We start from the raw sequence: 27,985 nt of genomic DNA on the forward strand, positions 1-27,985 counted from the left end.
GAATTTTTTCAGCTTTATTGAGGTATGGACAAAAACTGTATATATTTAAGGTGGACAATGTGATGGTTTGGTATACATATACACTGCAAAATGATTACCACTATCAAGCTAATTAACATCTATTACCTCACAATCACCTTTTTTGTGTATGATAAGGTGAGAGATGTAAAATCTACTCTCAGCAAATTTAAAGTACATAATACAGTATTATTAACTATAGCCACCATGCTGTACATTAAATTCCCCAGAACTTATTCATCTTAAAGCTAAAAAGTTGTCCCCATTGACCAACTTCTCCCCATTTCACACAACCCCAGCTCCTTGCAACCTCCCCTTTCCTCTCAGCTTTTCTGAGTTCTAATTTTTAAGATCTGATACATAAGTAAGAACATACACTTGTCTTTCTATATCTGGCTTATTTCACTTAGCATGATGTCCTCCAGGTTCACCCATGCTGTCAAAATGGAAAGATTTCTTTATTTTTTGTGTCTGAATAATATTCCATTTAGATAGCTAGATAGATCATATTTTCTTTATCCATTCATCCATCAACGGGCATATAGGTTGACAATAACAAGTGTTGACAAAGGTGTGGAGAATATGGAAACCTCATACATTGCAGGTAGGAATGTAAAAATCTTGCAGCCACTTCGTAAAAAAAAATGGCATTTCTTTAAAATGTTATACATGGAGTTACCATACAACTCAGAAATTGCACTCTCAGGTATACAGCAAAAAAAAAAAAAAAAAAAAAAAAAATCTATGGCCAAAGACTCATATGTGAATACTTATAGCAAAACTATATACAACTGCCCAAAATAGATACACCCTAAATACTCATCAACTAGTGGAAGAAAAAATACCATGTGTATATCCATACAATAGAATACTATTCACCAATGAAAAGGCATGAAGTAATGATGCATTGTACAACTGGAATGGACCTAAAATTATTAAGCTAGTGAGAGAAATCATACCCAAAAGACCCTATCATTTGATGCTACTCATAAGAAATTTCCACAAAAGGCTCACATAGACACAAAAATTGGATTAACAGTTATCTGGAGCTGGGGTCATAATGGAGATGGAGATTGAATGTAAATGGAATGAACTTTCCTCTGCAGTGACAGAAATATTCTAACATTAGATTGTGATTATGGTTATATAACTCTTTGTAAATACACTAAGAACTTGGAATTTTATACCTGAAACATATTACTATGTTATATAAATTGTATTCCAATAAAGCATTTAAAAAATAAATATGTCAAAAATTATACAGTTTTTTCTGACTTTCAGAAACTCAAGTTACTAACTGAAAAACAAATTCATTTCTTATCCATTTCAAGGAGTATCAAAGGAAGGGGAAGGACAAGGAGAAGGACGGAACATGAAGATGTTTAGAGTGGTTACATACACAGAAGAAAAATGGGCAGAGACTGGTTAGTTGTACCAGGCCAGAAAAGTGAAGTAAATAACAGTAATTTATAGAAGACTGCTCTGACTCAGATTGTTGGGAACATGCAGTGGTGTCATCACAGTGTTAAGAATATTATTTATCAAGTGTAACTCAGAGAAACAAACTTACATAAAGATTATGTCAATAATCTTTATGTTGCAAGGACTTTAAGAACAGTATCTTCTCAACTCCAGAACTGCCCTGTCATCACTTCTTCAAAACCAATTGTAACACCCAAATCCAATACTGAACCTCAAAATCCATTATGCGAGATGTTTGCCACTTTTATCATGCAATAGGCCTAATGTGCTGTGCACAAGAGTTTTCACGAAAATTCCTAAATTATTTATTTAAGATATTATGGAAATTTAAAACCTCAGAGAAGCAAGGATAATTATATAATAACAGCCATCAGAAGTAACCATCACAAGTCTTCTGCAATTCTCATTATTTTGCCTTCTATTCTCAAGGATCAATTACATTTATCTGATGCTATCTTAAAGAAAATATAAGATACCATGTCATTCAGTTTGTAGGAACTTTAGTACCTATTTCTAATGGCTGAAGAGAAAAAAACAATAACACCATTATGACATATAACAAAATAGGAATAATTTGTTAATATCATATGAAAGAGTTCCAGATTTTTGTACAGGTGCTGTAACTACCAGAGACTTTGGATGAAACACTTGAACATACTAAATCTAACATTTATCTTGGAGACTCAAAGTGACAATAAATAAATATATTCAATGATGAATTGAGGGCCAAACAATATGGTCGATAGGGAAAAATGTCAAATGAATGACCGAATATTCCAAACAACTTTCTTGTGAAAACAAACAGAAAAAAGGGAGAGAAGATATATTCGGTTTTAAGGGTAACTGATAAAGAGTAGATGAAATCTTGTTCGGTTTCAGAGAGAGAACATTCAAACTCTAACCAGAGTTTTGGCTCCACTGGACTTGGCCTTCAGGCAAAAGCCTGAAGAAGGAGACGGAGAAAGCCACACGCTGAGAAAAAACCTTCAGGCAGAAAGAACAATATCAGATTTGAAAATTTTAGGAAGCAGCAGAAACCTGTGCTTGAGGGGTTGATGATCCATGACCACTCACCATACAACAGAAAGTGCCTAGTTAACTAGAATAAAAAACCACCACTTAATGGAGGACAGAAGGGAAACAGTTAAGTTGTAGAAAGAAGGTGACTCTTACTTTGGCAGAGCAGAAATCAGAACAGAATATGGTTAAATATTTAACGCCTAGTCCTTGTCATAAGGGCCTGAGACTGCAGGAGAAGGTGGCTTACCATGTCCCACCAAATTCAGAGGGTGTGGGATTGAAACCATCCACGGTGGTCACACTGGGAAATTGGACTACGACATGAACCTTGGAACTACGTTTCTCTCACCCACGGAAAACAGAGCCGTCACGTTTTCCTCTCTGTCTCCTACTGTTGGGACACAGAGTCAACTTCAGCTAAAATGATGGGCATGAATTACAATTAAAAAAATGTTTTCTAATGGCATTAATGAATGAGAAGTGAAATAAATTTAGAGAAAGGAAACCAGCATTTTACAAACTAGAGTAGATTAGAAAATATCACAGTGTATCACAGCTCATCATAATGAGACATTTCATGAAAGTCAGCCATATTAATACTAAGTCACAATGATAAACACTTTTCTTGTTTGTTCCCAGTTATACTGAGGCAAAACTGACATGTAAAATCGTGTAAATTTTAGATATGCAATGTGATTTGATACATGTATATACTGCAAAACAATTACCACATTAAAGTCAGCGAACATACTCATCACCTCACACAAACTACAATTTTTTTGGGTGTTAATAACATTTTTTACTTTTAGCAACTTTCAACTATATAGTACAGTATTATTAGCTATATTCACCATGCTGTATGTCAGATCCCCAGAACTTACTCATTTTATAACAGGAAATTTTCACCCTTTGATGAACATCTCCCCACTATCCCCACACTTCTGTCCCTGGCAACCACCATTCTACTCTCTGTTTCTAGGAGTTTGTTTTTTATAGATTCCACATATAAGTAAGATCATATTCTATTTGTCTTTCTGTTTCACTTATTTCACTTAGCCTAATGCCCTCCAAGTCATTCCATGTTGTTGCAAATGGCAGGATTTCTTTCTTTTTTATTGCTGAGTAATATTTCACTGTATGTATATGCCACATTTTCTTTATCCACTCATCCACTGCTGAATACTAAGGTTATTTCCATGTAACTTTAAATTCACAAACCTCAAATTTGGAAGTTTTTTAAACCTGTTGCAAATCGCTTTAGAAAAAACAGAAACTTCAGTCAGAGAGCAATTAGCGAGACTGCTGACCGGCAACAGCTCAGCTCTCCTGCTGCTCCAGTCAGCACAACTACCTGCCACACTTTCTTTTTTTGGAAAACCTCTCTTCACAAGCTGTAACTTGGATATCACAACACAAATAATAGTTCCTCAAACTCTACTATTTTCTTCTATCTTTAGTTAATCTTAAGGTCTATCATCCCGGATTTATCATTTCCCCTTTTCGAGCTCAGTCTCCTTATTGGTACAAAAATGAATAACGTACCTACCTCGTAGGGTTGTTGTGAGAGTTAAATGAGTCAACATCTGCAAAAGGTTTAAAATAGGACCCGGCACAGAGTAAACTACTATTATTATTCCAAAATGCTTTCCCTCCAGAAGACTACACAGACAATGTAGTTTTCTATGTCCTCCTTTAAGATTCATTTCTCATAAATTAAAATAATGACACGCCATTTTTAAACCTAAATGGCACAGATTAAGGAAGTAATGACACTCAGTGCCGCTGGGGCTGCAGCATGATCACCACTCATACACTGGCAGTGCTTCTAGAAACTGTTAAGATCTTCCAAAGAGCAATTAGGCAGTGCTCATCAATAGGCTTTGACTCAATAATTCTACAAAGTAATCAAAGACTTTTCCACAAAGCAGTCATCACTGTGCGATTTTATTATCTCATTTGGGAAAAAAATGAAAACCCCCAAATAAGAAATTAAAGTACGGTGACCTCTAAGCTGGAATACTGCCCAGTCATTAGAAATGCATTCAGATAATTGTTCATGGCAAGAGAAAATGCTTACACCATAGTGTTAAGCGACAAGGGCAGACTGTAAAATTCTAAATACAGTATGATCCTAACTACGTAAAAAACAACACACTAATATATCAACTGTGTTTGTCTCTGGTCTCCAACTAGTAGAATTAAGCATCTTTTTAAAATTTTACACTCTTTTCTAAATTTTTTCTAAATTTTATGTAATGAATTTATTACTTTAAAAATAGAGGAAAAAAATTATTTCAATATCTATTTCTACATATGCCAGGTTACAGGGTATGTAAAAAAGAGAAAGAGAAGCTGCTTGTTAATCACTAAGGAAGCACATGAATGGTCAGTGTTTGGACACAATTTAGTGTACCACTTTATGGGAAAAATCTGAGGAATTAATCTTGGTCAATAATATCTTGTTGGTCCATTATAAAGACCAACTTTAGGATCAAATTTTATTAGAACTGTAATTGAGTTATTGCATGCAACACTACACAGATGGCCACCACAGAAATGTGGGGACCTGTATGTACAGCACCCAGTTCCTAATGGGTTTATTCCCTGGTAATCCCATATGGTATCACCACTTAAAAATTGTAGCTTGATGAGATCAAGAGGAAATAATAGAATCCTTATTATTCTGGTCCCACAAATGGACTTTAAAACCATATTTAGTCCAAAAGAAACGTTTAGAGCCTTTCCACACTTGCTAGGTCTTAACAATAGGGAGAACTGGTAGTTGGAAGAAAAAGGTTAAGTATTAACACACTGAGGGTATTAAGTCAATAAATGTTCACTATGTGATAACTACTATAGTTCAAGTGTAGAATGTGTATGGGGATAACTAATTCAGCTGAAAAGCTTCTCAGAGGAAGTGCCACTGAGCTGGTTTTCGAAGGATCAGTAAGGGGGTAGAGGGCAAAGGAGTTCCACACAGAAAGGACAGTGTACGTAAAGAAGGCATTAAAGCATGTTTGAAAGATTACACTCACTCATAGCAGATGGTCCATGTATTTTCAGCTTCAAGTGTGGGCAATGGGCTGAGAAGATTCCTTAAGGTTCTTTGCTCTAGAATTCTATGACGACGTGTTGAGAATTTTGTGATGCAATTAAGTGCTTGCACGCACAATTCCAAATGCAAATATGAAGATTTTGAAAAATTTGCAAAAAATCCAGTTTCAAACAAAATATACTACATAGGTATGAAGATATGTGATACTTACATTATTTTTTGCAACAATCCAAAATTGAGAGTATCAAAAGATTCCTTTGAGCATCCACTGTTACTTTTCATTATGTTATACTAAAACCCCATTTTACTCTGTTAATTCATTGCTAATAAGGTAGTTTACAAAGAGAAGGAATACCATTTAAAATAATGATGGGGAGAGGTAGATGGGGAAGAGGGGTAATTCCCAGATTATTTTGTTTACTTTGAGCCCTTTTTGATTTGTAGAGGAAACACATTTGATTGCAAACTTTTTAGAAAAGTACTTAAAATTATTTTTGCATATGTATTTGTAGTAGCAGCTTTATTGAGATATAATTCATATACCATAAACTTAAAATTATTTCAACAAAAATAAAAATCATCTGTAATGTTACCAGATATCACATTAATATTTAGGTATACATCCTTCTAATCTTTTTTTCTAAATAGGTTTTTCTTGGATGTAAACACCTGACTTGAAGCAGTAAAATGATGGTACTAATTATAACAAAATTTCATTCATTAAGAAGAATGAGTGCTAAAATACACCCAAAACAAATATTATGTAGAAAATATCTCAAATTTCTAGCAGTAGTTATTTTGGGGAAGGTGGACGGGGGCTAGGTTTGTTGAGGGGGTAGTGGAGGCAAAAGAGTATTTTAGCTTTATCTCTAAGGTTCTAATTTTTTAAAAAGAAGAATAGATTCGGTGTATTAAGTAATTAAACATTAATAAAAAGAAAAAAATCCAAACATAAAAAAAGAGTTGCCACATGCATAAATTTTGAAGGAGGTGGTTATGATAAATGAAAGAGAATTAACATGTCTAATCTTGGCAGGGAAAATACCTTCAGGAGCCTTGTCTGCCAACATGGCCTCACCCTCACTCCTACAATCATTTCCTGACTCATTAGCTCAAAACCATCACTATTGACTCACATGATTGAGAAATGTTGGAATCATCACAGTCCTCAGAAATTCAGGTAGCCAAGCTGATTTTCCTACTTTTGATTTTTCTCCAGAATTATATTCCTGATTATCAACTTTCAGTGACTCTTAAAGGAAACAGTGATTAGAGTAAAAAAAATTTAACAAACATACATTCAACACCTATATATTTTTTAAATGTTCAGGACCATTTGGAGTTATAGCAACAGATACTCCATTAGGCGATTAAAATAATTAAGCTGCATAATTGAGTTTTCATCTTTAAAGCACACACAATTCACCTGGGATTTGGTGGCTAAGTAGTTTTTTCTCACTGTAATGGCAGGAACATCAGATGCTCAGGCACAGTATACCCACTGTGCCCCTGCAGGCACGCAGCTAAGTTCACAATACCTCACCTCACACGATTTTCCTCCACACTAGGTCTGTATCGAACTGGGAGGGGTTGGCATTTCTGAAGCCAGCATCCAACATATATATATCTATATATATATAGCAGCTAGAAACAAGAGAGATATATGCACCTTGGCTGAGAAACAGAAAACCCAAGTAATAAGACAAGCCAAGAATGTTGTATCACTTCATTGTTCTCCTGGTGGCTCCATCTGATGAGTCTCCAAGTGCCACTCCTTGAAGTCTTCAGGTCCCCCTCAGGAGCTGCCCTGAGCCACGTACACCTTGCTCTACTGTGTAACAGTATGACAAGAAATAGTACATACACCTTGAGGCTGCCTAGGTAGGCAGAACATATTGTTTCACTATACTGTTCCATGGAGCTCTTTCCATGAAAAGTTTTTTTATATCAACTGCTCACTCAATAAAGAGGAAGAATAGGCAGAACTAGTTAAATATCCAATTATAAAGGATGTTACAGTAAAATACATCTAAAATTTTAAAAAAGAGCCATAATCCTTATCTATAATTCTCATACCCACAAAAGCTCTGAAAACAGAAAGTTTCTCCTAAGTTTGGTGACAAAACCTGACCTGACCTGTTCTGAGGGTCTTTATAGTCTATTTGGATAATGAGTGCTGCCCTAGACTCTTTTGAGAGTTCTAAGTAAAATATTTTGTATGTACCCTATCACTTTTCTAAAATCTGAAAAATTTTGATTCCAAAACACAACTAGCCCTAGGTTTTCAAATAAAGGATTGTTGTGAAGCAGTATTTCCCCAAACTATTAATGATACGGTGATTCTACTAAACCCCAAGATGGTTTCAATAAATATTTTTGTCCCACAGTATGTCAAGAGGATGAATCTCCAGGAAAAGAGAAAACAGGTATGTTAGAACAGCTGCAGGAATAAACAGGCTGCACGAAAGATTGACGCAGGAATGATCTGGTAAGTGATGCAGCTATGAGACATTTTATAATTACCAGAAGCTATTCATCCATAAAGACAGCATACAGCACTGCTGTTAATGGTTGTCTGCACAGAAATCAAAAGTCCCACTCTTCTGAAATTTCTTTTAGGTATAGTGCTTTAGGATATGCTTACATAGTAGTTCTCAACCTGTTTAAACATTAGAATCTCCCAGAGAGCTTCTAAAAATAACCATGTATGGGCCTCACCTTCAGACATTCTGATTTACTTGGTCTAGAGAGGGACCTTGGCAATAGTACTTTTTAAAAGTCCCTACATGATTCTAAGGGGTAGCCAGAGCTTTAAAAAGTCCTAATACCCAAGCTGTACCCCAGACCAGGTAAATCAGAATCTTTGGGGGTGAAGCCCAGATACAAGTATTTTTTTAAAGACGCGCAGGTGATTGGGCCGGCCCTGTGGCTTAGCGGTTAAGTGCACACGCTCCACTACTGGTGGCCCGGGTTTGGATCCCGGGCGCGCAGAGAGGCACCGCTTCTCCGGCCATGCTGAGGCTGCGTCCCACATACACCAACTAGAAGGATGTGCAACTATGACATACAACTGTCTACTGTGGCTTTGGGGAAAAAAAAAGGAGGAGGATTGGCAATAGATGTTAGCTCAGAGCCGGTCTTCCTCAGCAAAAAGAGGAGGATTAGCACAGATGTTAGCTCAGGGCTGATCTTCCTCACAAAAAAAAAAAAAAAAAAAAAGACGCTCAGGTGATTCCAACATATACCCAATGTTGCAAACCAATGGCTGACACTCACTGAATTGCTTGGCTTAAGGATTAAGGGTGTCAACTGTTTTTTAATTCTTCCTGAACCAAGTCAGTTCTAGATCATCCCTGTAGTAGGGTCACCTATAAAGAATTCTAAGCTTTATCCACTCTGATAGTGACTTATTCACGGAATCTCCTCCCCATTTCTCTAAGAACGCAAAAGGGACACGGGAGAAAGGTATGGAAATCATATGAGAAGTATTTCAAAATACTTTCAGAAAAAAAAAATCCACACCACACCACATTCCTTTAGCAGACAGTGAGCCACCATGAAGACACCACTGAGAAGTAGGATGCACTGCAGTTGAGGCTGTAACGTGCAGGAGAGCACAACACAGAAGGGACAGGATGGAGAATCACAGCACCTTCCAGCAAATTCTAGGAGAGCAAACAAAAAGTATTCTTCCAGTGACTCTAACTGTTCAAGATGCCAATGTAAACCAGATTCCTATACAAATTTCAAAGAAAGCTAGAAAATACATAAAAAAATATTAGAGATAATTTCTGCTGAGATCACCTGAAATATATAGTAAGGTGCACATATTTTAAATACAAGATAAATCTCTTTTGCTTTTACTTAAAAATAATTTTTTCACACATTCTAAATGGTCATATGAACAAGACATTTACTTTTTTTCTATCACTAACCCTGAGGAAGGAGGCCTCACAGCTCCCCAGGAACCAAACTCCACACTTTTCACCATCGTAAACAGCAAGTAATGGGAGAAGTCCAGGACACCACACTTACTCAGGCTTCCACACACACCAGTTTGAACCACTTACAACAGACAGAACATTTGGCACAGTGGCATTTCTCCACCACTATTGAGAACCACTTTAAAAAATTTTATCACTTTTAGTTCCTATACTGGTTTAAACAAACAAAACAAAATTTTTATCTACCAAGTAGGATCTTTCAGTTCAACTTTTAGCAATATACATGGACATTTTAGCTTCACTGCTCAGGAAGCTCCACTGAGCGAAGAAAAATATGGATAAGTTCTATGTACTCTTGTCTTTCACGAGGAAGATGATAGCTATTACAAGGAGTTGATAGGAAAAATGTGGAATTCCATCACAATGGACCATGGAAGGAGCCAGCATTTCCACTGTCATTATTATTCTTCTTAGGATGAAACCTGGAATTGCAAATTTAGCTGAACTTACCACAGTTTCAACCTTTGTAAATGAAATAAAGTTCACTCCCTGGGCCAAAACCCCCAAGCAGCTGTTGGGAGCAGGAGGGCAGTAAGAACAGAAGAAAACAGATTCACAGCATTGTTATCGAGAATGGGTCTCCCTGCTATGTACTTCACCTCACTCGCTGGGCTGTTGACCACCATGCCAGTAATTTCATCCAAACCTGGAGAAGAAAATTCAAAGGACTTGATTTAAAAAAAGAACAAACTAGCTCTTCTCCTCCAAAGGGGATAATTTTGAAAGATTCTCAGCCACTTGTAAAATGACTTTAGTAGATAATCTATATGGTGAGAGCTATGGAATTGTGGATTACAAAAGACCACTTTGAATAAATGGATTTCAGCACACCCCAGTACTGGTCTCTCAACACTGCTGGAGTCTCTTTGGAAGTAGAAGGGAGAACATGAAAAGCAGAGATGGCATGCAACCGGGAGCCTGGGCCTGCCTTGCCAGTGGTTCCCCTCTAAGACCAATCTGAGGCCCCTGAGAGTAGGGATCACGCCTGTGGCCTCCATGATGGATACCCAGGACCCCACAAAGTGCTGGCACAAAGATATACTGAGTGAATTTGCCCCACAGCCCATTTTTTTTCAACCCACTCAATATGATCAGAAACTTCGCCAGTTAGAGCCCAGTGTAGAATAAAACCTAAGCTCTTTAAAAAACGTGTAATGTTTGTGTGGTGTGTGGTGTGTGGTGTCAATTAAAATCAGACTGCTTCCCCCTGAGCATCTTGATGAGACTGAGGAAGCTGAGAGAACAAACATTCTGACTGCGGGGGTGGAGAACGGAAGGGCAGGAGATTATTTTGGGGCATAAAGAGAACTGGGAGGAGGGTCCCAGGGAACCTTCCTCCAGAGGCCAGCCTCTTCATTATGAATCAGAGGAGAAAACACGGTCGGTTAGAGTGTGGAGCAAACACACACCCAACAGAACACGCCAGTACACTGACGTGACAGGAGAGGCCCAGAGGCAAAGCACAGGAAACCCGGGGAAACCAGCTCTCCCAATATCCTGGAGAGGACAGCAAACACGACGTCACAGCAGAAAAGAGGTCATTTGTGTATCGTCAGAACAGTAGAATACTTATTTCTCAAATGGACTTTGAAAACAAACAGAAGGAGGGGCATTATAATGCTCTGATCCCAGATGTTCCGCTTTCCTGGGACTAGGTGAAGCCCCATACGTAGAAGCACCTGCTTCCTGTACTGCCTTACCCTCCCTACACAGCTTCTGCTCATTGCCCCACAGGACTCCTCCTTTCAATTAATTTAACACAAAAGCATAAGAAAATGAAAATTGTAGAAGAGACTTTGCCCTATCATTCCTGGTCCAACAACCTGTGTCTTTGGGATTGTTTTCATTGTCACATCTTTTTTTTTTTTCTTTTCCATTTCTTTTTTTTTTTAAAGATTTTATTTATTTATTTATTTTCCCCCCCAAAGCCCCAGTAGATAGTTGTACGTCATAGCTGCACATCGTTCTAGTTGCTGTATGTGGGACGCGGCCTCAGCATGGCCGGAGAAGCGGTACATCGGTGCGCGCCCGGGATCCGAACTCTGGCCGCCAGCAGCGGAGCACGTGCACTCAACCGCTGAGCCACAGGGCCGGCCCTGTCTTTTCCATTTCTTTCTTTTTTTTTTTTTTGTAAGGAAGATCAACCCTGAGCTAACATCCACACCAATCTTCCTCTTTTTGCTGAGGAAGACTGGCCCTGAGCTAACATCCGTGCCAATCTTCCTCTACTTTATGTGGGACACCGCCACAGCATGGCTTGACAAGTGGTGCATCGGTGTGCACCCGAGATCCGGACCCGGGCCACCAGCAGCGGAGTGTGTGCACTTAACTGCTACGCCATGGGGCCGGCCCTCTTTTCCATTTCTTTAACACACCAGTAAGTTGCCTTATAATTATACCTTTAAAAATAATAAGGTAATGTTCTTACCAGAAAACTGCATTGTAGCTCCTAAATATGAGTCCACAATTGATCCTAGTAATCCAGCCAGACCCCCAAATAAAATAATTGGCCACTGGGGAGCAGAAATGTCTAAATCATTAACAAAAACCAGCTGTGTGAGGAAGTATGCGATGCCCACAAAGGTACCACCAAGGAGACTGGAGGCAAGGCCCACCACTGTAACCCCTCCGTTGGTCCCTGAAGAAGAAACATGGATAAAATCATTTGGTTAACAATCAGCAAACACATAAAGTCAAGAAAAGCAAAAAATTCTGGTACCTATCTAATCAAGACTAATACACAGAAAGGTTCTTTCTGATGCAATCCAACGACCACAGCCGACTTAGAAAACAGTCTTCTCTCCTCAGCAACTGCTGACATTCTAAGCAGTGATGTGGATGATTTAGTGGAGCCAGACTGTATGGTTTCAAACTTAGTTCTGCCACTTCCAAGCTACGTTACTGTGGTGAAGTTACCTAACTTCTCAATGCTTTAGTTTCCTTGTTTGTAAGACGGAAACAATAAAAGAGCCAATTGACATGATTATTAAGAGTACTAAATGGTAATCCACGTAGAGCAGTTCCAACACTGCTTTGCACATAGTAGGTACTCAAATACATTAGCCATTATGATGACAACAATAATGATAATGATGAAGAGAAGGAAGAAAGAAAGAAGAAGGAGAGGAAGGAGGAGAAGAAAAAGGAGGAGGAGGAGGAGATGATGATACAGACAAAAAGAGCACTCGCTATTGACAACAACGATAACAGGGACCGAGACAGCCGCCAAAGCACTCAACACTAACGGGCCCTCAGGAAATACTCTCCTGTTTCCTTCCTTTTCCCTTCCCACTGATGCGACTGTGGGTCAATCTCTACTCTTCTGTACTGCTTACCTAGAATTTGCTAACATTTCCTGAAAATATTATTTATTATCACCAATTTAAGAGCCTGCAGCAATTTTTCAATTAAGATGACTAACTAAAATTCTTAAAAAGACTCTTAAATAAAAAACACAATAAATCAAGGGGTTTTTGTTCATTTTTGTTTTTTAAAGAAACTTCAATAAAGACTCACCAACCGGAACCTTCTCCCAGGTTGTTATCAGCCTTGGTGGGCTTTTACTCAAAACGGTGCCAACTTCTGAAGCCCATGTGTCTCCAGCAGAGCAGGCCAGTGCAGCCAAGAGAGACAAACACATCCATGAAGCAGTGTACCGCTTGGAAAAATCGATCGGGATTTCCCCGGGGCCATTTTCTATCATGTACAGCAGGGCCAGCTCTGTAGGCACAGCTCCGTTACAGAACACCTGAACCCAATTCCTCTGCCCGCCTAGAAACAAACAAGCACACGAAAGGGACAAGACAGGTTTTCTTCTCAGAAGGAAAATCATGTACTTACAGGAACTTGTATTTTAAAGTTTAAGAAAAGAAAAATTATAATTTTAAAAATGACTAAAAGTGAGATGGTACCTGTGCCCACATTCTATATTGCTTTAGAATACTTAATGATAAATTTCAGTGCTTCAAAAATTCTGCTGTTACTTGGCATTGTGGTGTAGTAAGGATAAACTAAATTAGGCTACTACTTAAAGTCATTCTCATATAAAATTTATCTCTCTCAACAGTCTAAACATGTTCTGATTAAAAGCTTATGATATGTTAGGATGAAATAAAGGTTACTATTTTAAGTAATGTTAAAACATAATTCATTTTACCTTCCTTATATTTACCTTCCTTATATTCTGAATCTAGACGTTTCTTTGTTTCTCCCTTCCATTTAGTGAGTTTTGAAGAAGAAAGGAAAAACATCAGCAAAGAGGTAAAAAAGCTGAAATTTGCAATGGTCAGGATAAAGCCAACCACTAGCCCTGAAAGAAACACACACATACACAGAGCCATACTTAGTTATACATTACACATTAATGCTGCGAAAAAAGGAGATTTTTTTCAGTTATTTTTACTTTATAATCTGAAACGTACATTTCCAATACACTTACACTTTTAACAACTAAGATATTACCATACAGTAAACTGAAAGTTGGTTAGATTAACTTGAGATGTATTTTTTACCATACTTTGACCTCCTTTAAAACAAACTATGCTATATGAATGTAAGATGTTATTTTAGACACTTTTTATAATCAAGTTGCAGAATACAATGAATACTACTGACTTTGTTATTATTAAACAATTTGTAGTATATATATGATATATAGTATTTGGTTAGATGGCTAGTCTGAAGAATTTCCAAATTCCCCTGTTTCTCTCAGGTAGGTAAGACTATAAAGTCTTTCAGGCTTCTATTTTTTACATTCCCCCCTCACAGCTTGGAATTTTTTTCCTGCTTTATAGAGAAGATTCAAAAAAGACAAGGTTTTTATGCTTTTCAAAGAACGTTCACATGCTCTCTTGTTGAGCCTCACAAACTATGTGAGAAGATACAGTTTCCTAGCTAAGTTTTCCTATGTAAATCTATGAAAAATAATCCTGGATTTCCTGTGGAACTAAAAATGGTGTATGTTCTGTGAATATGATTTTAGGTTTTTAGACTTTTTTCTTTGTTTCTTTTGTCTGGGCAAACAAAGAAGAAAGGGGACATCATTTTTCCATGAGTGATCAATTTCAAGGAAAGCTTGTAAAACCTATAGTTCAATCAGGAAAACAAACAAGAGGGAAGCTTACATTTCGTGACACAGAAGAGAAGAAAGGGAAGGAAAGATGCCCTCCTGATATCACAGCAATACGGAAGGAGGCCACTGAAATCAACTGCTAAATCAGTCAAACATGCTTGGGACTTAAGGAACGTGCTGTGCGTTGGGTAAGTAAGAAGTTACAAAGCTTCTCTCTAGGTAATTCTATAGGGAAAGTGCAAACATATGTTGGAATTGGCTTTTAGAATCACCGAGATAATCCTTAAAGGCCTTTTGTCACAAAATTTGAGAATGTTCTTGTGAGTAAAACCTGGTAGTCAAGGTAGCCAAGTACTCTCATTTCTGTTACAATGGTTAGTTAATCCTACAAAAATGAATTAGAGAGAGGATTCTGGGAAGACGGAAGAATAGGAAGCACCAGGAGTCTGTCTCCCACCTGGAAAACATGCACTGGCAGAATCTGCCTGATAAATTGTTTTGCAACTCGGGAGTCTGCTGAGGGCTTGTAGCTTCCAGGGGAAGACTTGGGAGAGAAACCACAACTAATTTTGGTCCATTTCAGCTCTTAGCTGGGGAGCAGCTACCCATCCACCACCCCCAGACCCATGGCAGGCAGTGCAGGAGCAGCTTGCACATAGCTTGTGGAAGCCAGGGCAGGCAATAGGGAATTGTCTTCCAAATACCAGGATTTGTGTTTGGATCACTGACTACTGCTTCTGATCAAGGAGGTAGAGACACAGAGGCTGTCAGTCACTGCTGCACTCCTCCACCCCACACTGTTGCAAGCCCCTCCCCGTCTGGCTTAAGTGACTTCCAGAGGATGTAGAGGGCTGGCACCAACCCCACTTTATTTTTCTGTTTTTCCTCCTTTGGGGAGCCAGACATTAAAGACTAGGGACCTTCAAAAGCAATGGCATATACAGGGGGAATTAGAAAGTCACCACACATACCCAGAGAAAGGTGCAGGCTCAGAAAAGACCATGAAGACCCTAAATTTATACCTCACGCTGATCCCTGGCACAGAGACAGTCTGCAACAATCAAAAACAAAAACAAGCAAATCCCAGGGACAGAGAACATTCTGATTTCCAGAGTTACCACATTATTAGATTTAAATGTCCAATTATCAACAAAAATATCATAAAGCATACAAATGGGAAAGTATGGCCCATTCAAAGGAAAAAAATAAATCAACAGAGACTGTGACTGAGAAAGGCCAAATGGTGGATCTACTAAACAAAGACTGTAAAACAACTGCCTTAAAGATGCTCAAAGAACTAAAGGAAGACTTGGAGAAAGTCAAGAAAACAATGTATGAATGATATGGAAACATCAATAAAGAGATAGAAACCTGAAAGAAACCATCAAGAAATATTGGAGCTGAAAAGTGCAATAACTGAAATGAAAACTTCACTAGAGATTCAAAGGCACATGTGACCAGCAGAAGAAAGAATCAGTGAACTCAAAGACAGGAAGATGGAAATTATTGAGTCGGAAGAAGAGAAAGGAAAAAGACTAAAGAAAAGTAGAGAGTCTGAGGGACCTGTGGGACCATCAAGCGGACCAACACACACATGTGGGCATCTCGGAAGAGAGAGGAAGAAGGGGCAGAGAGATTATTTGAAGAAATAATGGCTGAAAACTTCCCCAGTTTGATGAAAGACATGAATATAAACATGCAAGAAGCTCAACTCCAAGTAGAATGAATTCAGAGAGACCCACACTGAGACACATTATAATCAAACTATTCAAAGACAAAGAGAGAATCTTGAAAGCAGCAAGAGGTAAGCAACTCGTCACATACAAGGGATCCTCTACAAGACTGTCACAAGATTTCCTACCACAAAGTTCGGAGGCTAGAAGGCCAGAAGGCACTGGGCTGATATATTCAAAGTACTAAAAGAAAAAAAACTGTCAACCAAGAATCCTATATCCAGCCAAACTATTTTTCAAAAGTGAGGAAGAAATTAAGACAAGAGTTTTTATATGTTATTGATATTATGCTGGCAAAAATTCAAATTAGAGTGTTATAGCTTTAGGATGTTAAACGTAATTCTCGTGGTTGCCACAATAAAATAGCTATAGAATATACACAAAAGGAAAAGAGAAAGGAATTAAAACATTTCACTACAAAAAATTACACACAAAAGTAATGCAAGAAATGAAGGACAAAAAAATTATAAGGCATATAGAAAACAAAGAGCACAATGACAGAAGTCCCTCCTTATTAGTAACTACTTTAAATGTAAATGGATTAAAGGCTCCAATCAAAAGAGTGATTGGCAGAGTGGATAAAACACATGACCCAACTACATGCTGTCTGCAAGAGACTTGCTTTAGATCCAAAGACACAGATGGGCTGAAAGTGAAAGGACTGAAAAAGAAACGCCAGGCAGACAGTAACCAAAACAGGGCTGGAGCAGCCTCCCCCAACCTCAGACAGGGACAAGCCTGCCACTGGGCCCATGCGACATGATCCCATCATTTTTATTTTTTAAGCATTTCCTCTTTCTGTCATAAAAAGATGCTCTAGGCTCATCCCGAACCTACTTTGCCCCTGTCCCGGAAGCAGCCATTTCTCTGAGGAATCTGGTTCATTGTAGTGGGAAATGGATATCAGAGGTCAAGATCTAGGCTCACAGTGTGCTCACTGCTACAGGGCAAGTAAACACACACAGACATACAAATATACACACATGTATACATACACACATATATACACAGACACCAAACGTTTTAGAAATCACAAGATCACACCTAACCCTGACCCAAGACTGAAGGAATACAGTTAAACACTGTGTTCATAAGTGACTTCTTTTCTTTTTTCCCTTCAGTGTGCTTACAGTATTAATTTAAAATACAATTGAGTTCATCTGCTTTAGTTTGCTTTCAGTTTTAGATTTCCCCCCTTCTCATCTTTACTAATTTATTTCTTAAACATGTAGAATACTGGCATCTTTCAAAAGTCAAACATACAAAAAAGTACACTCAGCAAAGTGTGGCTTCCTCTAGTTCCTTCTGCCCCTCCCTCCATATTTTCCTCTCCCTCCATTCTTTGAAGGTAACGAACTCGTTTTCTGGTTTATCATTCCCGTTTTTCTTTTCATAAAGATAAGCAGATATATGCATGTTTTCTTATTTTCCACTTCTTCCCTATGTAGCAGTCTCTACATGTTCTTTTGAACTTTCAAGCACACTTTTGATATTAATTTTATAGTCCTTCTTTCAGGGAGAGAATGTGCTAATCTGCCATTGAGTGCTCAGATAAGTGGCACCCGAGGAATTTATATTCTGCTTTATAAATTGGTCTCACACGAGTCTGACTGCTTCAAGTCTAAACTTGAGTCTCAACTTCCAGTTTGGGGGTTGAACGAAAATCCAAGTTCTGGCCCTGCAGAGTTGGGAACCAGTTTCCCAGGATGTGATAACCACAGCAAGCACTGTTATTTTCTGTGCCGTGTCTAGGCTACCCGTTTGTATTTTTTTTTTTTTTGTGAGGAAGATCAGCCCTGAGCTAACATCCACACTAATCCTCCTCATTTTGCTGAGGAAGACCGGCTCTGAGCTAACATCTATTGCCAATCCTCCTCCTCTTTTTTTTCCCCAAAGCCCCAGCAGATAGTTCTACGTCATAGTTGCACATCCTTCTAGTTGCTGTATGTGGGACGCGGCCTCAGCATGGACGGAGAAGCAGTGCGTCGGTGCGCGCCCGGGATCTGAACCCGGGCTGCCAGTAGCGGAGCGCGCGCACTTAACCGCTAAGCCACGGGGCCGGCCCTACCCGTTTGTATTTTTAACTACAAACTCTTCCATCCCTGACTAACTCTATGGTTCACAATTTCTGTTCTCCGTAACTCTTAAGATAAATATATTCAGGTTTGCTTTACGAAAATTTTTATTAAATAACACATTAAACAAAATTCTATTAAGTAACAATAGATATTAAATAAACGTTAAATAAGTTAATATTTATTTACTAAATAAGTATTAAATATTATTTTATTAAATAATAGAACACAGACCAGGTTCCTATTTCTGTAGTAACTCTTTCTATTGGTAGCTCAAGGTTCAAGAACCACAACTGCTGAGACATTTATTGATTGATCCATCCAGAGATACTCAATTATTGGCATTTACTTAAGTTTAGTACATTTTAATTCAAAGTGCAAGAAATGGGGTAAACTGTATAAAGTACTAATAAAGCTGAATAGTCTGGAGTTCAAACCTCGGCTCCTCCACTTCCCTCTGCATTACCAGGAGAAGGTACCTAACCTTAAGCCTCAATTTTTTTATCAGTGAGATGAGAATAACAATAATTACTACCTTATTGGCTTGCTGTGAAAAGTTAAACAAGATAACTTTTATAATATGCTTATTATATTACCCAGCATGTAGGAAGCCCTTTTACTAAATATTAACTAATATCACTGGTAGCATTAAAAAAAAGAAAGAAAGAAACCACAGGCCCAAAACAGAGTCACCTGTGGTAAGTCAGCCCCATGTCAGGAAACCAAGACTTAATACCTAACCTAATCGGAGTCTCAGTCTCTCCCAGGAATGTAACCTTTAACCAGTCAATCTGAAACTACCTGGTCAGCTCTAATGAGGTCATCTGCCTGACAGACCCCGCCTTCTCCCAAAGGGTGACCTTGCCCAAAACAATCCACTCTTTCCTCGCCCCGCCTCCTTCTGCCTGTAAAAAGCTTTCATTTTGTACAGCTTCTTGGGGCTCCTTTCTACTTGCTAGATGGGATGCTGCCTGATTCATGAATTGTTGAATAAAGCAATTAGATCTTCAAATTTATTTGGTTGAATTTGTTTTTTTCACAGTAGTAACAGCAGTTGCAGTGGCAAAATCTCAATAATGACATTACTTTTGTAATTATGTATTATTATTTTAACAATAATGATGAATATTGTTACCTAATCTTTAAGTTTTTTCACTTGGTTTTTAAAATGTTACAAAAGTAGTACATGACTATTGGAGGGTATAAACTAAAAGTCAGAGTCTCTCCTCATCCCCACCACTCTCAGCCCTTCTTCAGGGATAGTCACTGTTAACAATTTGGTCTACTGTCCTTAAACAAACCTAAAGTAAGATGGCCCAAAAAAACCCTACAATGAAATGCTACGAAAGTCATCTACAGGGGGCCGGCCCCGTGGCCTATGGTTAAGTTCATGTGCTCCACTTCAGTGGCCCGGGTTTGCAGGTTCAGATCCTGGGCACAGACCTACACCACTCGTCAGCCATGCTGTGATGGTGACCCACACATAAAATAGAGGAAGATTAGCAAAGATGTTAGCTCAGGGCTAATCTTCCTCAAGCAAAAAAAAGAAGACGACTGGCAACAGATGTTAGCTCAGGGCAAATCTTCCTCAAAACAAAACAAAAAAAAGTCATCTACATTCTTTTTACTTCAACCACCTTAAAATACTACATGAAGTGATCAATGTTCATGTTGATGACAGGCGCAGAATGAGGAAATAAACTGAAGGCTTTAAAGGAATGATTTCTTTCATGTAGTCTAAAAATATCTTGGAACTTTGGGCAACTCCCAGCTAAGTCTGAACTTTTAGATTAGTAACTGCTGTCTCCATTTCCTGTCTATTCCACCTCCCCAACCCTCCTCTGAATCTCAGTCATTGACAAGAAGTTAATATGCATAACAATGGGGTGCTCCCAAAGCACTTGAAGACTCAAGGATTATGGCTGACTTCTGAGTTTAAAACAGGTGAATTCTATACCTTCATCTGGAGAAATAAAACAACACTGTCTACAAATTTCTCTGATAGTGGTGATACGGGCTCAAGACAAGGTTGACATAAGGGAAGCCATATTGTAGAAAAGAAAAACCCTATTGTTTGTTTTTTTTTTTTTTTTTTTTTTTTTAAAGATTTTATTTATTTATTTTTTCCCCCCAAAGCCCCAGTAGATAGTTGTGTGTCATAGCTGCACATCCTTCTAGTTGCTGTATGTAGGACGCGGCCTCAGCATGGCCGGAGAAGCAGCGCGCCGGTGGGAGCCCGGGATCCGAACTCGGGTCGCCAGCAGTGGAGCGCGCTCACTTAACCACCAAGCCACGGGGCCGGCCCTAAAACCCTATTGTTTGAATTGAACTTTGAATGACCTCTGACAAACTAACCCAGCTGGATATGCACCCTCCAGGACATCTAACTGCTCTGTAGATTTTACGACCCCTGCTTGTGCATGTAGCTCCTAGCTGCGATAAGATGATAACTTCGCTTTTTTGAGTTCCTTAGGAATGTGATGACCCCTGAACAGAGAGTCTATGCTGATAGCCATCATCAGTGAAAAGTGAAAGATCTGGTGTGGCACTCCCAGTCTGTAACACCAGAAGGTCAACATTCCTAACCCCCTCCCCAATAACACAATGGCCTATATAACTGCTGCAAGATTTCATGCCCCCTTAAGATGGTTCTTTTGGACATGAGTCAGCCATCTTCCCTCCTGCTAGCAAGCTGTAATAAAAAAGTCCTTCTTCTCCTACCACCTTGCCTCTTGACTGTTGGCATGTCTTGCGGCGTGCAGAAGGCCCCACGTTGGGCGGTAACAGTGGGAATAGAGTTACACCCAAAATTGCAACCAAAGTGACCTGGGTATAACCTCTGGGAGTCAGAAAAGGAAAAGGCAGAACTGGAACCTTATAATTTAACAAACTCAAATCTAATCACTTGTATCATACGTAATTTGCCTAGAGAAAGACTGCAGGAACTAAGAGAAGGCTGGTTAGCCCAAAATATAGAATACAAAGGCCAAAAGAACCAGAGGTCGGCAGACTCATCAAACACCTGTACAAGGGACGGGACTCTGACCTGTAGATCCGTATCACTGACTGCATCTCACCAAAGCAACCTTCTGATTATAATCTGACTTCTCAGCAGCCTGACTACAAGAATAGGGCATGCCTGAACAATGATGCTTGTATTCCAGTCTGCCTGGTGGTTCTATATTTTATCAGAGTAACAAAGTTGCATTCTGGCTCATACATCAGTGCTTCGTGACTATGAGCAGCATAAACCAGTTTTCTTGGCTCTGATCAACTCTGGGTACCCGACAGAATGAGGTTTCTATTTCAGAAAGACTGAATATCAGACCTGAACCATGGTGACCAAAAAGAGGTAAGGCCACCCTGTGATACCACACAGAGCACAACCCCTTGCCTTTCCTGACAACACCCCATTTGCTGTGCACTTCCATTACACTTAACAGCAACTCCTTCTGGGCATTAAATGCCTCAAACCCATCTTATTGATCATCTGTCTCCCCTGAGACAGAAATGTAAACTCTCTGACAGTGGGATTTTTATCCATTTTATTCACTACTAAATCCTAAGTGCCAAGAACAGTACCTGGCTCACTAAATATTTGATGAATGAATGAATGAAAAAATGGCAAACCACTAAGCCTAACAGTCTTGGCAAGTGAAATTAAATTAAAACTTGTCAAATCAAAAGACTGAAGACAAAGTGACATGTTCAAAGGAACACAGTGAATAACTAGACTAGACAGCAATTCCTTGGGACAAATTACCTGCACAGTGCTTTACAGTTTACCAGCACTTTCCCACATATGCCCTCATGCGATCCTCTCCTTATTCTAGAAATACTTTCTCTCAGGGAAACCAGAGCCCTCCACTTCAGTGTCCACCTTAAGCACTGTCTCAACTCCTCCCCTGTTCTATCAACACCGAGGCATGCGTTCCTGTGTCATGTAGGACCCTAACACTCAGATCCTAAGGAAGTTCTCAAACTTCTCAATCCCAAGCACGCTAAAGGCATGATATGGCAAACTTCAGTAACATTCCTATAACTGTGAATAGCAGTAGCGGAAGGAAAACAATAACTAACATCTATAACATACTTACGATGCATGCCAGGTACTGTGCTAAACAAGCATTTACGTGGATGACTCCTCAAGATAAGTCAGTGCTAGAGGTACTATTATTCCCTCTTATTTTACAGATGGGAAAGTTCTAACTTGCAACCACACTCGAGGGCAGTATCCCAAGTACTGATACACTTTGAATCAGCATTACAGTTTTTTGTCCTTAAGGAAAAAAACTCCAGACAAAAAAGATACCAACATTCCACACAATGAAACAATTAGGAAAAGAGCAGAGGTTTTAAAATTAACCTACAGATACCTCCTAAGCATCTATAACGCGTGCAGCACCATGCAAAGAAGCAGGCACACGGAAGCAGAAGATACACTCTGTCTTCAGGGGGTGTGTAACAGAGTGGAAAGAAGAGAATCACTAACAGTGAACGCTTTACGGTTTAACAAAACATGTTGTCCCACACGTTCTCTTATCTGAGCCTCACCAATAAGCCCATAAGGACCCATTTCATGAAAGATGAAGAATGTGAGGGTCTGAGGATTTAGGCGACGTGGCAAAGTTCATGGAGTTGGCAGGTGGCAGTGTTACAGTTCAAACATCTATCTTCTATTTCTAAATCAAGCTACACAGGAAAGGAAGAGAGGCCCCAGGGCTATAAGGCAGGAAAGGAAATGACAGCAGGAAAGAAACCAAAGGAGAGATCAGAAAAGAGGAGACCAGGACCGCACACAACATGGAAGCCACAGGAAGACAGACTTCAGGAGGGACTTGATGCTTCTTGCTACAGGTCAAGAACAATTTTAACAAAGGCAAAGCTACCCGAGAAAGGACATTTTTAGCAAAGCATAACTCTATGTTACTATATTCAAGCAGAGATTGTTCAAATTATTTGCAATAAATGAGTTAATACTTCCAAAGTGCTAGTAGTAGTGCCTGGTACACAGTATGCACAACACAAGCATTTGCTAAATAAATAAAACATAACCATTCCTAATACTTATTGATTATATGGTAAGACAAAACTCACATAAAAATGTCAATATGTCAGTTAACTATAATTCTCAACTACCCCATAGAAAGGAAAAAAATCTCTTAACAGAACTTGAACAATGTTTCTCCATTATGAAGAAAGAAAATCAGCATGATTCTGAAGAACTGTGCCTAATGATAAGCAGCAATAAATGTTGGCTATGAGTCTAAGCACTGAACTAATAACTTTATGGTGATTATCTCATTTAATCCTTACTACAACCCTAAGAATGAAATCAGGGGTTTCACTCATTTCGTGGGGCCTGAAGCTTATAAATTTGGAGGCCCTCTTTAAAGAAAAAAAGAATATAAAAATACCATTTACCTTTGTAAAATTTACAAAACCATAGGACCAGGAGAGCACATTGCTAGGGCTCTTCCCAGGGCCTTAGAAGGTACCACTACAAGTGAGCTACCATTAAGTTTAAGCTTCATTAGCTTCATGGTATATCCTTCTCTAGGTGAGATATTAAAAACCCATTTCTCTGAAGAGAAAACTGAGGCATAGAGAAGTGACTCTCTCAAAGCCATAACTATATCCAGACTCATCCCGCCTGATTCTCGCGCTTATTCCTTTATCCATCGTGCTATCTCTCGTGTATAAAACTTTATGAGAAACATCTGCTGTATGCGAATACAGAGGGGCAGAGTGTGTTTATGGTGCATTAGAGACTAGTGATCAGCAGCATTCTGAAGGTGGAGTAGGTGGCTTCAAGACCTGACTGTTCGATGGGCTGGCCCCGTGGCTTAGCAGTTAAGTGCGCACGCTTCGCTGCTGGCGACCCGGGTTTGGATCCCGGGCACGCACCGACGCACCGCTTCTCCGGCCACACCGCGTCCCACATACAGCAACTAGAAAGATGTGCAGCTATGACATACAACTATCTACTGGGGCTTGGGGGGAAAAAATAAATAAATAAAATTATTAAAAAAAAAAAAAAAAAAAGACCTGACTGTTCAAAACAATCCTCATCCTGTAGAGAGCTCATCCTACAGGAAGTATTTGTGGGGAATCCTCATGTCTTGGGGCTCATAACATAGGTAGGATATGAAAGGCCCCGTGTCCAATTGGATCATGTCACTCTACCCGGTTTGAAATAACATCTTTACTGTGCCCCACAAGCCCCCACATCACCTGGCCCTTCCCTGTTTCTTCCATTTCATCTCTCACTACTTTTCCTTTTCTTACTACTTTACAGTCAAATGAGCCTTATTCTCCCTCCTGAATGAGCCAGGCTTGTGTGTGTCAGGGCCTGTGCACTTGTTCTTCTGTCAGCCAGGACATGCTCTTCTCAGATCTTCTCACTGCTGGCTTCTTCAGGTTCCAGTTCAAAGCTACCTCCTTAGAGAAAAGGGTTATTATACCTGACCCTATCTACAGAAGAATGCCCACATCCCCCAACATACATGCTTTATTATCTTCAATTTTTCTCATAAACTTTATCATTATATGAAAATTTTTATGTATTTTACTTGTTTACTTATTACATAACTGTCATAAAGAATAAAAGTTCCGTAAGAACTAAAACCTGTCCTGTTCACAGCTATATCCCCAGTTTCTAGAAGAGTGGCACACAGTAAGTGCTCAATAAATACTTGCTAAAAGAATAAATGGCCTGTCCCTAACTCAGTTCTGAAAATAAATGTAGAACACTCAGTTGGACTGCTCTGCTTGTGGCTACTAATAGCAACGTCCAAGAGCTATCCTTCCACAGGTTCCTCCATTTTACACCCAGGAGGAGAGCTCCCATGTCTCTGCTAGCAGGTAACTTAACCCAATTAAGGAGCAGAATAATCAAGGCCCTCAAAAGTCTAGCCTGTCAATCTACTTGGCACCAATTACAAAGTTAAATTTGTACATTACACTAAAAGGGTATGCTAGTATCTGAAATTTTGACAACTGGAATGTGGAAGAATACATAACTTTATCACTGTCTAAAATATATAACATTGTAATTTACAGTCTCATATATTCAGAATTTAGAAAACATGAGTTTAAATTACATAAGCACTTATTACATGATTAAACATTCAAAAGAAAAACATACCTCCTAAAGCCCCACTGTGATCTAGACTTTTCTTTTTAAAGCCATTAGAGACGATCAAAACAGGAACAACAACAGAAAACAGCCAACGCCAAGGAGAAACAGGCTGCAAGTTACCTGAAAAATTATAAAGGTAGAGCACAAATCATGTAAGGTCTGCACAAGTTAGTTTTGGCTGTAAGCTTTGATAACTGCATTCTGGATTAAAATAGTGTCATAAGTAGAGAAACTGGGATGAAGTCACCAAAGTGAAATATTTGTGTTGAGACTTGTATATTTTCACAGAAACAATCCTACTGGGGAATGATCAAATAAGTCCTGTCCAAGTTTTGAGAACGATTTACAACTACTAATAATAATGGGTATTTCACACATATTTGGAGATTTGAAATGAATCCCTGGTTCCTCATTTTTTTGGAAAGGAGGCACGTATTAAATCTCAACAACTGCACAGAGCAAACTCCTTTCTTAACAGGATCCCATTATTCCTCTCTCTGCCTTTCAGAGAGGTTTTTTTAAAAAAAGTAATCTCACAGGCTACACACCTCAGGATTCAATGATTAGCAACTGATTTTTCCAAAGGTTGCATCTAGCTCACAGATGTTTTGTTTGGCTGGCATAATGTTTTCAAACAATTTGAGTCAATATTTAAACATCAAGAGATTTCGTATAAAAATCCAGATTCTTGGCTTCTTTTTTAAAAACTGGAAGTTCAGGTCCACATGGCAGAACTGACCCCAGGTGAGGGGCTGCCTCCTTCTGACAGGTCATGGCTTTCCTGTTTAAAGTCCCTGCCATTCCTGAAAGACTCAAGACCAAGGCTGAGTGATTACAGTAAAGTGTGAACTATTGCTTGCACCCACATTTCTATCAAAAACGGGAAAATGAAAGACAAAGAGGGCCAAATGTTCAACAGAAAATGGGAAAATCCTATTTCTGAAAGTGAAAACTATTCCCAAGTGCTTAATATGCAAAGCCCTGGACAGCTTCACTCATTTGCACCAGGTGCTTGGCCCAAGGAGGACACTTCAATTTACAAATCCTGGTTTATTCTATTTAGTTCAAGTCATAGTTAATACTGCCATTAAGGAGACTCTTCTCCTCCCACACGCGTCTTCCCCAAACTCTCATCCCCCACTGTGAATCATTATGAATGAACAGCCCCAAAAGCTTCTGCACCCTGGAGAACACCTATCCAATTATTCACATGTCTCTTTCCAAAAGGACTCAAGTCTGAAAAGGCAATCACTTCTGATATAACCATTTATAAGAGTCCACTTTCTCACTCCACTTTTCACTTTTTCCTCTTAACTGAACTGTATGCTGTTTTTATGGGGTCCCAAGGAAGTTTCTGAAAAGGCATACTGATGCTCTTAAGGCAGCTTCAAAACCTTAAAGATTTGAGTCCAGATTATATTTATGTAAAGTGGCTTCAGACTTTAAAGGGAATTTGTTCTTTTGAAGTGATCAAACAGCAGACAAATCCTCCAAGTCTCCCAATGTAAACATCATACCATCTTTTATTTTTACAGGACACATGAAACTGATCAACTACGTTACTAATATTCTTATTAATATTCTCATTCTTCACTGGAATGGCTTTACAAAACTGTTTCACTGATTTCTCACCAAGACAGATGTAATCAATTTTGAAATAGGTATAACTAGTATTTTCACAAGCAGCATTTATTAAAGGCTTTAAAACGTTTACGGTACTGTTCATATTTTCATGTCAGTAAATTAAATTCGGGCTGTGGAAGTTCAGTTCATAACCACTCAGAGATGCAAGTTTTTGACTTCACAGTGGCATACTTTTAAATTCCACCGGTCAAATTATAGGAAAACAAGTTAGAACATTCCCACTTACCATAATAGGTGCTTGCAGTCATAGACATAACCCAGAAAGCCAAAGAAATGCAGATGACCAGGCTCAGAACGACTATATTGGCGATCATCTTCATATACTCTTCGCACGTGCTGCCGTCAGGATCTGTCATGGAAATGAGGATACGAGCGTCTGCGGAAAACACCTACAGCATTTCTGAGAAAAAGCGTCACTGAAGTCGCCAGCAAAACCCGCCTTCACACGCGAACACAAGTGCCAACATCTTCACCGACCGAGAGAACACACCGGCTCGGGCTCCGGAGACGCGCCGCCGCGCGGCTCGACCCGCGGGCGGGACGGGGAAGCGCAGGCGGCCACGCGGGGACAGCGCCCGAGTCCAGACCCGGAGTCCAAGGCCAGACCACAAGACCTCAGCGCAGCACGCCCCGCGTCTCCGCCCGCCTGCGCCGCCCGCAGCCCAGACCCAGTCCAGGCCGGTCGCCCCGAGCGCAGCCCCTCCCGCACGCATGCGCCGCGCGGAGTCCGGGCCCAGTCCCG

General features: G+C 39.4%; 1 protein-coding gene across 3 annotated transcripts; it reads right to left on the bottom strand.

Moving 5' to 3' along the window:
- On the bottom strand, positions 1-27,896 carry TMEM19 (transmembrane protein 19). 3 transcript variants are annotated; one of them, XM_087442021.1, is made up of 7 exons: positions 27,470-27,896; positions 25,606-25,719; positions 13,736-13,888; positions 13,096-13,350; positions 12,008-12,217; positions 10,179-10,225; positions 1-10,001 (listed from the first exon to the last, which is right to left on the bottom strand). In XM_087442021.1, the coding sequence occupies exons 1-7, from the start codon at positions 27,597-27,599 to the stop codon at positions 9,990-9,992; spliced, it is 921 nt and encodes a 306-aa protein (XP_087298147.1). In that variant the 5' UTR covers positions 27,600-27,896; the 3' UTR covers positions 1-9,989. The 3 variants fall into 3 exon arrangements, with proteins under 3 accessions (XP_087298147.1, XP_087298145.1, XP_087298146.1); XM_087442019.1 differs by having other exon boundaries at positions 1-10,225; positions 27,470-27,895; XM_087442020.1 differs by having other exon boundaries at positions 1-10,225; positions 13,751-13,888; positions 27,470-27,893.
- Between the last annotated feature and the right edge of the window lie 89 nt (positions 27,897-27,985).

Source organism: Ceratotherium simum, chromosome 17 (genome assembly GCF_057802395.1).
Source record: "Ceratotherium simum simum isolate JZ-2026a chromosome 17, ASM5780239v1, whole genome shotgun sequence".
Lineage (NCBI taxonomy): Eukaryota > Metazoa > Chordata > Mammalia > Perissodactyla > Rhinocerotidae > Ceratotherium > Ceratotherium simum.